Below are 13,721 nucleotides of genomic sequence, written 5' to 3'. Positions count from 1 at the left end.
TGTGTGTGTATCACAGTTTCTTTATCCATTCCTCTATTGAAGGACACCTAGGTTGGTTCCACAATCTAACTATTGTGAATTGCGCTGCTACAAACATTGATGTGGTTGTGTCACTGTAGTATGCTGACTTTAAGTCCTTTGGGTATAGGCCAAGGAGTGGGATAGCTGGGTCAAATGGTGGGTCCATTTCAAGTTTTCTAAGGAATCTCCATACTGCTTTCCAGAGTGGCTCCACCAATTTACAACCCCACCAGCAATGTATGAGTGTACCTTTTTCCCCACATTCTTGCCAACACCTATTGTTGCTTGTATTCTTGATAATAGCCATTCTAATAGAGTGAGATGAAATCTTAGGGTAGTTTTGATCTGCATTTCTCTTATTACTAGAGATGTTGAATATTTTTTCAAATATCTGTTGATTGCTTGTAGATCTGTGAAGTGTCTGCTCAGTTCCTTAGCCCATTTATTTTTGTATTTTTGGTGTTTTTTGAGTTCTTTATAGATTCTGGAGATTAGTGCTCTATCTGAAGTGTGTGTGGCAAAGATTTTCTCCCACTCTGTAGGCTCTCTCTTCACATTGTTGATTATTTCCTTTGCTGAGAAGAAGTTTGTTAGTTTGACTCTATCCCAATTATTGATTCCTGCTTTTATTTATTGTGCTTTGGAAGTCATATTAAGGAAGTCTGGTCCTAAGCTGACATGTTGAATATTTGGACCTACTTTTTCTTCTATTAGGTACAGGGTCTCTGGTCTAATTCCGAGGTCCTTGATTCATTTTGAGCTGAGTTTTGTGCAGGGTGAGAGATAGGGATTTAGTTTCATTTTGCTGCATATGGATTTCCAGCTTCCCCAGCACCATTTGTTGAAGAGGCTATCTTTTCTCCATTATATGTTTTTGGTGCCTTTGTCTAGTATGAGATAACAGTATTCACGTGGGTTTGTCTCTTTGTCCTCTATTCTGTACCATTGGCCTACCTGTCTGTTTTGGTCCCAATACCATGCTGTTTTTGTTACTATTGCTCTGTAGTACAGTTGAAGGTCTAGTATTGTGATACCACCTGCTTCACTCTTCCTGCTAAGGATTACTTTAGCTATTCTGGATCTTTTATTACTCCAAATAAATTTCATGATTGCTTGCTCTATTTCTGTGAGGTACATCATTGGGATTTTCATTGGAATTGCATTGAATTTGTATAGCACTTTTGGTAGTATGGCCATTTTGACAATATTGATTCTGCCTATTCAAGAACACGGGAGATCTTTCCATCTTCTAAGGTTTTCTTTAATTTCTTTCTTTAGTGTTCTGTTTTTCTCATTATAGAGGTCTTTCACCTCGTTAGTATTTTACTTGGGAATCAATCTAGCCAATAGCTTTATTGATTTGTTTTGTTTGGATGACCTATCTACTGGTGATAAGGGTATGCTGACATGGCCCTGAATTATCATATTGAGGTTTATATGGGATTAAATGTCAAGAAGCATTTTCTAAATGTAATGAGGTACACTGATATTTATTGTTGTTAAATCTTCATGTTGGATTGTTCCCTTTACTGGCCTGGTCTCTTTAATTTTTGCTTGAAATCTGCTTTGTCAGAGATGAGAACAGCAGCTATTCCTGCTTGTTTTCTGACTCCATTTGAATTGAATATTTTTTTCCTTCTTTTTGTCTGTGGGTATGTGCCTATGAGATGAATCTCCTGTAAACAGCATACAGTTGGATCTTATTTTGTTAATACATTCTGCTAATCTATACCTTTTAATCAAGGAGTTGAGACCATTTCATTCAGTATTACCATGATTATGTGTTTGTTGTTTCCTGCCTTTTTTTTTTATTGTACACAAATGGGATACATGTTGTTTCTCTGTTTGTACATGGCGTAAAGGCATACCATTTGTGTAATCATAAATTTACATAGGGTAATGTTTGATTCATTCTGTTATTTTTTTTTCCCTTCCCCCCACCCCTCCCACCCCTCTTTTCCCTCTATACAGTCCTTCCTTCCTCCATTCTTGCCCCCCTCCCTAAACCTAACTCTAACCCTAACTCTTCCCACCCCCCATTATGTGTCCTCATCCACTTATTAGCGATATCATTCTTCCTTTGGTTTCCTGCCTTTTTGTTGTTTACTATATCCAAGTCTGTCTTTATTTTCATTGGTTAATTGCTCTTCTAGTGATCTTCATCTATTTGGTAGCTTTGGTGTTTGATTCCTCTGTTTGCTGTGTATCTTTGAGTATACTTTGTAAGTATGGCTTAGTGGTCACAAATTCTTTTAGTTTATCCTTGTCATGGAAAGTTTTTATTTTTCCATTAAATTTGAAAGACACCTTTTCTGGACGTAGCAATCTTCACTGGCAATTGTTTTATTTTAAGAGTTTGGAATATGTCATTCTAGGTCCTCCTTGATTTTAGGATTTGAGATAAGAATTCAGTGGTAAGTCTTATTGGTTTGCCTCTAAATGTGACCTGATGATTTTCTCTTGCAGATTTAATATTCTTTCCTTATTTTCTATAGTAGGCATTTTGATTATGATGTCTTTGGAAGGTTCTGTTATGATCTTGTCTATCTACAGGTCCTATATGCGGGCCCTAGCCCATTTCTAATTTAGGAAAGTTTTTTTGTCACTATCTCATTGAAAATGTTCCTAATGCCTTTAAGCCTGTGTCTCCACGTTTTCTTTTATCTCAATGACTCTCAAGTTTGTTTTCCTGGTGCTGACCCAGAGGTCTTGAATATTCTGATCATGGTCTTTTATTTTTTTCCTTTATTACATACTGTATATTCAAGATCATATGCCCCATCTTCAAGACCTGAAGTTCTGCTCAAGGCCTGAAGTTCTATTTTCTACACAGTCTAATCTATTGGTGATGCTTCCAAGTAAAATTTAAATTTGATTCATTGTGTCTTTTATTTCCAGGAGTTCTGCTTGGTTTCTTTTCATTGTCTCAATTTCTTTATTGAAATGGTCTTAATCTTCTGTATTTGCTCTCTTAATTCATTCTTCAGCTCTTCTTCTAGTTCATTGAACATTTTAATAATCAGCTTTTTATAGTTTTCCTGGAATTTCATCCACTTTCATATCTGTGGGATCCTTTATTGGGGGATAGTGAATTTTGGGGGGAGATTTGTTTGCCTGTTTCCTCAAGTTTGCAGAGGTCTTGGACTTGCACATCATGTGAGATGGACTCCCCATACTCTTTTTTTACATGTGTCCTTTTATGTGTGGTTAGCTGTTTTCTTTTGGAACTTCTCTGTTTCTAATGTACAAAGAGATGGCCAGGAGTGGGATCTGAGGTTCCCCTCTGGTTGTTCCTACATGAGGCCTTGTTGTTGGTTTGGGTTTTTTTTTTTTTTTTTTTTTTTCCCCTAGTTCTATGTGTTGAAGTATTTTTGAGGTTCAGGTGAAGCTAGGTCTTGTATTAGATTCCCTGTTATTTGGCTGAGCTGTGAATACTGCTCAGCAGCAGAATCTCCACTCTGTGAAGCCTGAAATGTCCCCAATCACTTTTATCCCCTGTTAGATGGAGCGGGAGCCAGGGATAGCACTCATGTCAGCAACAGATGCACAGCCTTAGGATAAACGTCCAGTGTCTATTTATAATACTAATTTCCACCTATGTAGGAATGTTAGGGCCAGCATTTAACATCAGCACCAACAATAAAAAACCATGAACCAGATCAGGTGTTAAATAGGTGTCTACTACATTGTTCACTGTACTAATAATCACAGCAACCAGTGACCCTGGTTCTTGCCCAACTATTTGCCTGTGGGCTGAGCAGTTTTTGTTGCTTTCCACTCAAGGACTTCCCCCACCAACTGTGGGCCCATTGAGATCAGCTCCCTCTGTATTCCACAGGCTCCCCCAGACCAATTTTTTTTCCTGCTACTGTTGTCTCTCTCTTCCTACACTCCCCTCCACTAAGCTAAGCTGGCCCGTCTCTAATGGATTATTTCTTGTACTATGTTCAATGTTTCCAAGTTTCTGTGTCTCTATGGATGCTTTCACTGCCCAGTATTAAATTTCAGTGGGTTCCCTGTTACCCATTTCATTGAGGAGCAGGCTTCATGCTCTTTAAGTCTGGTGCAGAGGACTGCTGGGAAGTGCTTCCTCCCTCTCATCCGCCATATTCTGACCCATCCTTTTTTTTTTTTTTTTTTTTTTGGCTGTGCTGGGGATAGAACCCATGGCCTCATGCATGGCTGGCAAATGCTCTACCACTAAACCACCACCACAGCCTAGATTTAACTAATTTTAAGGTTTAAAGCTGACGGAAATTAATTTTGACAATGCTATTACTTTTTCCTAAACAAGGAGAGCAGAGGGATGTGGTAGACACACGGGGAGCTGACAAAACACGGCATGGGGAGGGCTCTGCCTGCCCACTGTCCAACTGCGGGATGGCCTCCCAGGCAGGGCTGACTCAGCAGACCTCCATCCCACACAGGAAACGCTTGTGCACGACGCCTGCCCACAAGCAGATGCTTTATCTTGGGCAGATACCACCCCCATTACTAATGCTTGGGGTCAAGGTCACTCTCGTGTCATCTATTCACTCACCTACATTAAAACATGGGAGGCCATCTGAGAGGCCACGAGGAAGCACCTGTCTCAGGTAGCTGGCAGCCCATCAGACACTGCTCCTTGCTCAGAAAGACCAAGGACAGAAGGGGAGGAAGCTGTGCCTGCCCTCAGTGCCAGACACCCTAGGGGCGGGAGATAGACACCTCAGCACAGGTAGAATGCAGGGGACAGCTCACGACTGAGGGCCCTGCACATCACAGATTAAAGATATTCCCCAAAACATCCCTTGTTGTCCTTGGGGGACTAGACAGGACCTCCACAGGTCACCCCTCATCACAGCTGTCCCTCTCCTCTTCCAGGCAGGCTGCCCTTTATTTCCTTGCATCCCCGTCAAAGACCTGCCTTCCACTCCTCCGGAGCCTCTTGTCTGCACTCCCAGCACAGTGCCAGCCTGCAAACCAGCCCCGGCACACGGCTGAGCGCACACACGAACAAGCAGTGCCCCTATCCTAGAAGCCAACGCACCGCCCTTTGCTTATCCTCCCTGGGATAATGGTCCTGCCTCCCTAGATCCAAGCACTCTCACTTGCTCTGGGAGGAGCTGTCATTCTGCAGCCACCATCAGGCACCCTGGACCGTGGCCAGCCCCAGGACCTGGCTTCAGACTCAGCCTCGCTGCCGTCCACCCAGGCTTGGCTTTCTCTGGCTTCTGTGCTGGGTCCTGTGTCATCTGTGGCACTCTGTACAGCTGAAGGGCTCTCTAAATCTGCGGGGCCAGCTAAGATGGCTTATCATCAGGGCTGAAGGCTGTTTCCACCCAGGTCTCTTCCAAGGTCTCGCTGACTCAGGTCAAATAACTATTTAATAAATTAGTTGCTTGGGTAGGATGGAAAATGTCCTTTTCTTTCTGGAAAACATCAATGTCCCTGAACCACGTGGGCTCTGTGCATAGCAACCTGGACAGCACTCTGAAGACTGCCCTGCGAATCCTTAGAACGGCTTTTTAAACCACTAGTCCAGGAACCAGAGGCTTAAATACCAGCGGTCCCTCATTCTGCAGCCCTGGATCTCAGTCTCGCCAGCGCCCAAGGGTCCATTCACCTTCGACCACTCCGGGGGCGCTCTGGGTCTTTGCCAAGCAGCGACCGCTCTCCTCTTGAGCGAGGCCTCCCGTCCCATGGCCTCCACCCCGCGAGGCTCTGCGAGGGGCTCCCGGGTTGCCAACACCACGCCTTCGGAGGCCTCTACTGCGCTCCGGCTGGCAGAGCGCGCAGCAGCCTCGCCGAGCCTCGCGCGCGGGGAGTGCCACACCTCCCGGCCCAACCGCGCTGAGCCAAGCCTGAGCCCGGAGGCCCTTCCCACGCGGCCAGTCCCGGGCCGCGCCTCGGTGGAATGCGCAGGCCGCGCAGCGCCATGGCTGAGCCTGTCCTGCAGGTGGGAAAGCCTGGTGCGCACGGCTGAGTCACTTATCCCAGATCACAAGTGAGGGGTCGAGAAGGTCGTCAGAATCAAAACGGAGTCCCTTCTGTCAGCCGCGGGGAAATTACAGCTTGGAACATGAGCAGTGAAAATGAGAGTGGCTTCCGAATGGTCCCTGACACCCATCTTTGCTGGTTTTTTTTTTTTTTTTGGTAGATGCTTAAGATCTGGGGGAGCACAGAGCAGCAGCCGGGTTCCGTGTATCGGGTGCAACTCCACCAAGAGAATTTTCCTAATACCCGAGTTTTCATAAGCAGTCTAGGCGTATTAGGAGAATATAAATGGGATAAATGTTTACAAGTGAACTTTCATGTAACTTGAAATGCTGAAGTTGTTATGTAAAATGAAGATACTCGTGAAACGTCTAAACCTGTCTCTGCGGAGAAGCCTTTCTCCCTGATCCGATCACTCTGAACAAGTGCCCTGTGAGGGAGCAGGTGTTTCTAGACATAAATCATCGGTCAGCAACAAAGGAGTCCAGACTGACTGCTTTCCTTCTGGGTCTTCACTGGAAACGAAGGCTAGTAAGAATGAAAAATGCAAGTCATGTGCAAAGAATGTAAGGAAATTAAGATGGATTTAGATGACAAAACGAAGACATAAAGTAAGTTCTTTTATGGAGGAAAGAGTAATGTTGTCTAAATGGGAGTATTTTTTTTAAAAAATCCTTTTCAAAATGTAAATTTAAAGAAGGAAATAAAAATGAGACAGGAACTTACAAGTTAGAGACATAAAACAGGGATAGGCTTCAGAATGCATTTTTGATAAAAAAAATGAGAAATGGATTGTGTGTGTGTGTGAGAGAGAGAGAAAGAGAGAGAGAAAGAGAGAGGGAGAGAGAGAGAGAGAAGAGGGGGGTGGGGGGAGGGAATTATGTGGGAGAATGAAATTTCTGTCCAAGCAGAATGCTGTACACAGGTTCCTGTCAGGTCACAGGGCCCACTTCATGCTCTGAATACCCTGTGAACCTTGCTGCACAGCCCCTGGGGGCTTATTTTGAAACTGCAGGTTTATTCTCCTTCAAGCCCTCCCCAGTCACAGGGAAGCCGGGGTACCCCTTCTTCTATCCTAACGTGAGTCCGCTCATTGTCCATGATATTGAAGACGCTCTAGACCTAGCGAGTGGAACACAGCTCCTCTGGATCTGTTACCCATTGGCGAGATCTGCTGAGAACAGCCCTTGCGACCCTTACTAAGCCCTCTGTGCCCTGGCAGCGATAATGGTGGCCTGTGACGCGAGTCCCTTGCCTCCCCCTTTGCTAGCAAAGCAGTTAAACTTTTTTTTTTTTTTTTTCTGTTTCTTAAAATTTGGTCCTAAACACTGGGTCATGGACCAAGCTTTTGGTATCAAGTGGATTGTTCCAGAATGGGAAGAAATAAATAGAGGGCAAACCTAAAGATAAAGCGGGTCACAGAGGGCCTGGGACAGATGGGGGGTGGGAGGTCTGTGAAACTTTGTGTGTGTGATCAAGTTGACTCTAAGTAGAGGAAAGCGTTCACAGTTTTTCTAAAACTTGAGCACTAACACACTGAAATGAAACCAGAATCTAGTTCTCTGTTTAAAGCAATAGGTTTTCTGGAAACGCCCATCGGCTCTCAGTGAAGATGCACAGGAGGTTCTTTTCTTTTTTGCTTCCTTTCCAGTGCTGGGATTCAACCCAGGCCCTTCCAGGCAAGTTCTCGATCACTGAGCTACTGCCACCTGCACTAGGTTTTGATTTTTAATTCTGAAATTGGTTTCTTTGAAATTCCAACCATCTCCTGCAGGACAGCTTTCCCGTCTTATGGTCTCTGATTTTGCACCTCTCAGCTTTGAGTCAGCTCCTGTGGGATTCTAATTTCCTCCCCAGTCCTGGCCAAGGTGGCCTTGATGCTAATCACATGTTTTCCTGATGTGCTGTCCCGAAACCAGACAACTTCACGTGCCTCCACTGGTGCCAAGAGGTGCGCTCCCTGCACGCAGTGCTGGTTTTCTCCTTTGTCACTCTGACATGCACTCTTAACCTGGGACACAGGCTCCTCCAGCCGCTAGTTAGCTCCTAGCACCTACTCACCAGCTTGACTTCCAGGTTACCTCTACGGGCTTACCATGAGAAGCAAGCACACCACAGGAGGATCTGTTTCTTACTTTTGGTAACCAACGTGAGAAACAAAGATACTGTATCAAGATAATTTCCCGTGCTTCATGGTGTCTTTATTAGGTTTTTGATTACTTAGGAAAACTGACTCTCTTTTTTTTAACATCTATTTGCTCTTAAATTCTTTTAATTATCGCTCTGGTTAAATAAGTGACTTATTTGATATTGCTATTACCCCTATTTTTGATTGAATGTTTCCAAAATATTGCCATCTGGAGCATTCCACCCAGAATCAAAGTTCTACAGTTCAAAAGATGTAGAGTTAACTCAGATTTTCCATCTGGGCTGTGGATCTTGAGGGTCCCCTGATGGTCCATGTGCTAAAGACGTGGCCCCTGGCTGATGGTGCTGGGACCTTTAGACGGGGGGGCCTAGTGGAAGGAAGGAAGGTCACTGGCAGCATGCTCTTGAAGGCGGAGTGTGACCCTGGCTCTTTGTTCTCTCTCTTTCTCTGCTTCCTCCTTCACGTGCTTCTACGTGGTATTCTGACTTACCACAGACTCAAAGCTTTGTGTCCAGCCAATTGGCCAAGAACTGAAATCTCTGAAACGATGAATCAAAATAAACCTGTTCTCCTTGTGAAATGCTTACATTAGGTATTTTGTTCCAGTGATAGAAAACTGACTAACACAGGCCACTATACACCCTCACAGGGACACATACCTTGTTTTGTAATAAACCAACTGCACTTATCTGGAATGTTGGATTGTATGGGAAACACTGTTAAATAATAAAGTGATGCTAAATCTGTTTGAAGTTATATTTGTGGGGACAGATTACGGATGTAAGATTTCTAAGTGTCTGAGATTCCTGGTGATGCTGCCAGTCACGGTTGTAGCTTGACCTCCTGTGTGTAAGGAAAATCACTGCACTTCCTCATCCTCTAAGCAGAACGCCTCTCTTCAGAACGCTAAGCAGGCTATTCTATTCTTTCCTAAACATACTTGCAAGCAGAGATTCATGGGAAAGACTCTAACAAGCACTCCTGAAGGTCAGTGTAGTCAATAGGAATTTCCAGGACTCAATGAAGAAACCAAGGGGCTCAGGAAACCGCTACATAAAATCAAACTGAATCAGATTCCTCATGTGAAAAGGACTGAACTAATACAATGCATGTGTTTTTACGTCTTTATTTAAATAGTTGTTTTTTTTTTTTTACTTATATGTTTTTGTCTTCTTGAATTAAGAAAACACCTTTCTTTCACTATAGTTTATAGCAATTTGGTAAAGTATGCTTTTGTGAACACAGAAACACTTTTTGCCTCCCTACTTGGTACTTTAAACATTAAGAAACCAATCATACTTTCATTTTTTATGTCAATATGGTTATTTGTGTAAGTTTAATAAGAATCTGTTCTCTTTATAATAATATACACTGGAAACAATGGCTTTCAACCGGGATGCCATATTTGAAAACGTGTCAAATTCCTGGCTTCAGGGGTTCCCAACCTTACAGTGAGTGAGTAAAAACTGTCACTCATCTGCAGCCTGGGACTCCAAGATATTATGGTGCTACATGTGAAATCTGAAATCTGCCTGTGGAAGGTTCTAAATCTGATATTACAATATGGCAAATCACATTTCCTGCTGAGCTAATGAAAATAATCAATCCAAACTGGTAAGACTAAGCTCATTTTGCAAAATAATTGGTTTTTCCTTGATTACTTTTGCTCAAAATTGGTATGACTGCAAGGATGAAATTGTTTCAGAAGAAAGTTACAATACAGTCGCTATCAGACTGCGTCTTTGTTCTTCACTGTTCTCAGATTCCTCCTCTTTACCTCTAGATGGGACTACATCCTAAATTCCTCTAGTTTTTTTCCCTAATATTTGGCTACAGCTCTCCAATTAAGAATGGGAACTGCTCTTTTCTAAAGGGCTAAAAACTGAAGTGGTATAGCTTGGTACAAATTTCAAGAAATAAGCCTTGTGTTTGATGTATGGGCTACACAGAAGGTTTATCAAACCACCTTAACCAGAGGCTCCTTGCAAATCAAGATGAGAAGTTTGGCATCTTCAGGCTGGGGACAGCTTCTCCCAAGAGGGTGGAGCAATACTCTTAATCACAATGCAGTTCTTGCCCTCTGAATATTTCCTTGTTGCTATCACACAATAGGATACTGGTATAGTTAAAATTTCACAGTCCTGACTACTGCAAGTGACCTGACAGAAACTAAGGAATCCTTCAGTTCACCTAGAAGGCGCTCTGGCAATATCCCCAACTCAACCTTTTGTTCAAATAATTCTAATGGTCATTTTTATAACACTCTCTTAATTCAACCTAGTCACAGGATACTGACTGATTTCTGTTACACTCAAATTGGGAAATGTCTGTGTCAATACAAACACCCGCATGTTTTATCTGGATAAATCCTTTTGTGAAAACTGAGGCCAAAGAACATAAGGGAAATCAGATAGTAGGCTCAATGGTTACAACGTTTCACCTAGTTCCAGTTCCCATTAGACATTAATTGAATCCAGGGCCTTGCACAAGCCTTGGTTCATGGTCCCAAATTATTATGTAAGCTGGATTTGTTCTACCTTGTTGGATTTGTTCTGTAGTATTTCACTTTGAATTTGTACCTATTGCTTGACAACTTTCTATAGAACCACAAGAAAATAATGCTAGCCCAGGACTTTGATGATAGCCAATGTCTACAAAATAGGAAAAGGGGAAAATAATTAAACTTAATAGTGGACTGCAGTTAAACAATCTGAGATTCACTCTTCCTAAACCTCTTTATAGCTCAAATGTGGATAAAACATTGTTGACAGATTTCACATCGACCCTTTCCCTAGTGTTGACCAGACTAGACCAGACTAGACCAGACCAGCAATTAGGACAGGCTAGCCCTGGTACCTAGAAACAAACCCAACTCCACCATGATCGAATAGCACTGCTCTCAGAGAAAGAGCCTGACCCAAAGGGAGAAATGTGGAAGTTATTAAATCAGCAAGGAGTCACTTCTGTCATGTCCTAATACCACCAACAAAAGATATACAGCTGAGAGGCTTTGAGGGAGGAGATCTCATGGATATGTGCCCAGTAACAAGAACCAGCAAAAAGACTGCCAGAGCTACAACCTTGAACAATGGCCGCCACAACCTTACCCAAAAAATAACTTCTGCAAGGATGTCTGTCCTAGTTATTTAATCTTGGACTGATACTACTCTTGTTAGTGACCCTTGTAGCCAAGCACCATCCTTTCAAAGTATTTCACATAATCTCCTCATTTTGTCTTGAAAACTTTCCCTGGGGAACCTCTTTGGATATGCATGTAGTGCTCTATGGCACACAGACTTCATTGCAATGCACTGCTATTCACCAATTTATTAATCTTTGGAGATTATCTGTTATTTAGGTCAGTAGTCTGACTCCAGAGTTTGCTTTTATCCAGTAGAGAAACACAAGTTATGATGTATTTATGGAGAAGTATATTTAGACAGGAGTCTGACTGATTCAAATTGCAGTAAAGCTCCATCACATAACAAAAAAAATAGATCAAGTAGTCAGACAATAACTTTGCTTAATAGAATACCCTTTTTTTCAAGCATTCTTTTTTTTTTTGTTCTTAACATTTTTACTTTATTTATTTATTTTTATGTTGTGCTAAGGATCAAACCCAGTACCTCACACATGCTAGGGAAGCACTCTACCACTGAGTCACAACCCCAGCCCCCAGAATACTCTTTAAAGAGTGTAAATTACACAGTACTCACTGAGCCTTCGTTGAACTCTGGCCTGGTTTAAAGGGCCTGCAATGAAAGCTTAGAGGCATTTCTGGTCAGGTGTATTGAGCCTGTCTCCAGTTAACTCCTATACAGAGAGCCCTCTGGGTCCCAGCCACCTGTTCTGGGCACTAGATCTGAAAGTCTGTCCCTTTCCCAGTAGAATATAAGACACCAGCAGAGAAAAACGGCTTGTAAATGTACACAGGTTGAATTCTCCCAACCTTTCTAAGATGTGAATGTTTTAAGATGGGTTCCAAAAATCAGAGATTGCCTAACCTGCCTATTCTCCAACAGTCACTGACCGCAACCTTCTCAGATGCAGACACATTGTTTATAACTGTTCAGTTTTTCAGAGCCTGAATGAAAACATTTACATTTTGATTTTACAATTTTGGTCAGTCACTTAAACTGTTTAAAAGCCAAAGTTTAAGAACCAGAGCCCCAACTTATTAGACCTAAAAACTTCAGATAATCATTTTTAAAAAATCTCCCCAATCCCCCTCCCCCAAAGAAATCTAGAAGTCCCTTTTAGGATGTACTTATGTTTAAGGCCTCTGCCTGGAAAGCTATCCCCACAGTCCTTGAATAAGGTGGAGAAGAAAGTCTGAAACGATAAGTGCGCATTGGTGTGAGTGCAGGGGTGTCCAAAGTACTTTTAGAACAGGTCTCCTAGTTGCAGCGGGGTCACCTGGCTGGGAGAAAAGTTCCACCAGGTACAAACATCCCAAAGGTAAACAGGAGGAAAGCGGGAATACACAACTGCACAGGTGCTTTCAGGCAACCAGCGTCATACCATGGGGTCAGAAACTGCAGACTACCTCTACGGGAACACAATCCAGGGTCGAAGTGAGACTATCACTTTGCAGGTCAAAACCTCAACTCATTTTTCCATCGCTCCCTTTCTGTCCTTTCTAAACGTTACAGACTAATCCAGTATTTCTAAATTAACTCCCGAGTCAAGGGATACAGGGAGACACCTGCGCCGCCCGCGACGGGACGTTACCGGTGCACGTAGTGGATGATGAACATGGCCAGGAGAATGCGGTTGGGCCAGCTGCCGAGGCGCTCCGAGGACGCGCGAACGCACTCACAGAGCGGCCAAACCAGCGAGGGCAGCTCCTGCAGGGCCCAGGCGGCCCGCGCGGGTAAGCGGCGGCCGGGCAACTGCGGCGAGTAGCGGCCGTAGGGCGAGCCCACCATCCAGATGCCCAGGAAGGCCAGGACGCCCAGGAAGCACTCCAGGCAGGCGAGCGCGTCCAGCAGGCGCGGCTCGGCCAGCTCCATCCCGGCGGGCGGCTGCACGCTCCATGCCAGGAGCTGGCCGCCGGTGCCATATAGGGCAGCAGAAGGGGGCGGGAAGCTGGGTTACGCAAAGCCCGAGCACCGCCCACAACTCGGCCTCCTCCCGGCCCCGGCTGGAGACAATGGTCCCCGAGTGAGACGCGCCCGGCTCCGCCACCCGCTTGGCAAACAAGACCCGCGGGCCCTGCGGACCAGGCGGTGCGGCGCAACCCGCCACGCCCACACACCTGGAGCCCCGCCCACAGGCGGAGTCCCACCCTCCGCCCCCGCCTTCGGCCCACGCTGCCCCACGGTCCCTCGCCGAAACCCCGCCCACATGGACGACCGCGCCCCTACGCGATCGGAGCCCCGCCCCGGCACTCGTAGCCCTCCTCTCCCGCCCACTCCAGGGAAGCGGGTGCCCTGCGTGGCGTCCCGCGTGCTCTGCGCACGCGCCGTCCTCAGGCGTCCGCGGAGGTGCCTGAGCCCGGGCGAAGGCGGCGTGCTTCGCGTAAGGACGTCTTTGGAGCGGCTCTCGAGAGCCTCTCCGCCCTGCGACGTGCCGC

At 44.7% G+C, this 13,721-nt stretch overlaps 1 protein-coding gene across 1 annotated transcript in view; it reads right to left on the bottom strand.

Annotated features, from left to right (window-relative positions):
• Window positions 1–13,220, bottom strand: part of Srd5a1 (steroid 5 alpha-reductase 1) — a 42,871-nt gene extending 29,651 nt beyond the window's left edge. Inside the window, exon 1 of the mRNA XM_047556634.1 lies at window positions 12,878–13,220. Within this exon, the coding sequence (XP_047412590.1) occupies window positions 12,878–13,158 (281 nt within the window). The 5' untranslated portion in view covers window positions 13,159–13,220. The remainder of the gene's footprint in view (window positions 1–12,877) is intronic.
• Between the last annotated feature and the right edge of the window lie 501 nt (window positions 13,221–13,721).

Source organism: Sciurus carolinensis, chromosome 6 (genome assembly GCF_902686445.1).
Source record: "Sciurus carolinensis chromosome 6, mSciCar1.2, whole genome shotgun sequence".
NCBI classification, from domain to species: Eukaryota; Metazoa; Chordata; class Mammalia; order Rodentia; family Sciuridae; genus Sciurus; species Sciurus carolinensis.
The sequence above is the reverse complement of the archived record's forward strand: the minus strand, read 5'-3'. Positions and strand labels throughout refer to the sequence as shown.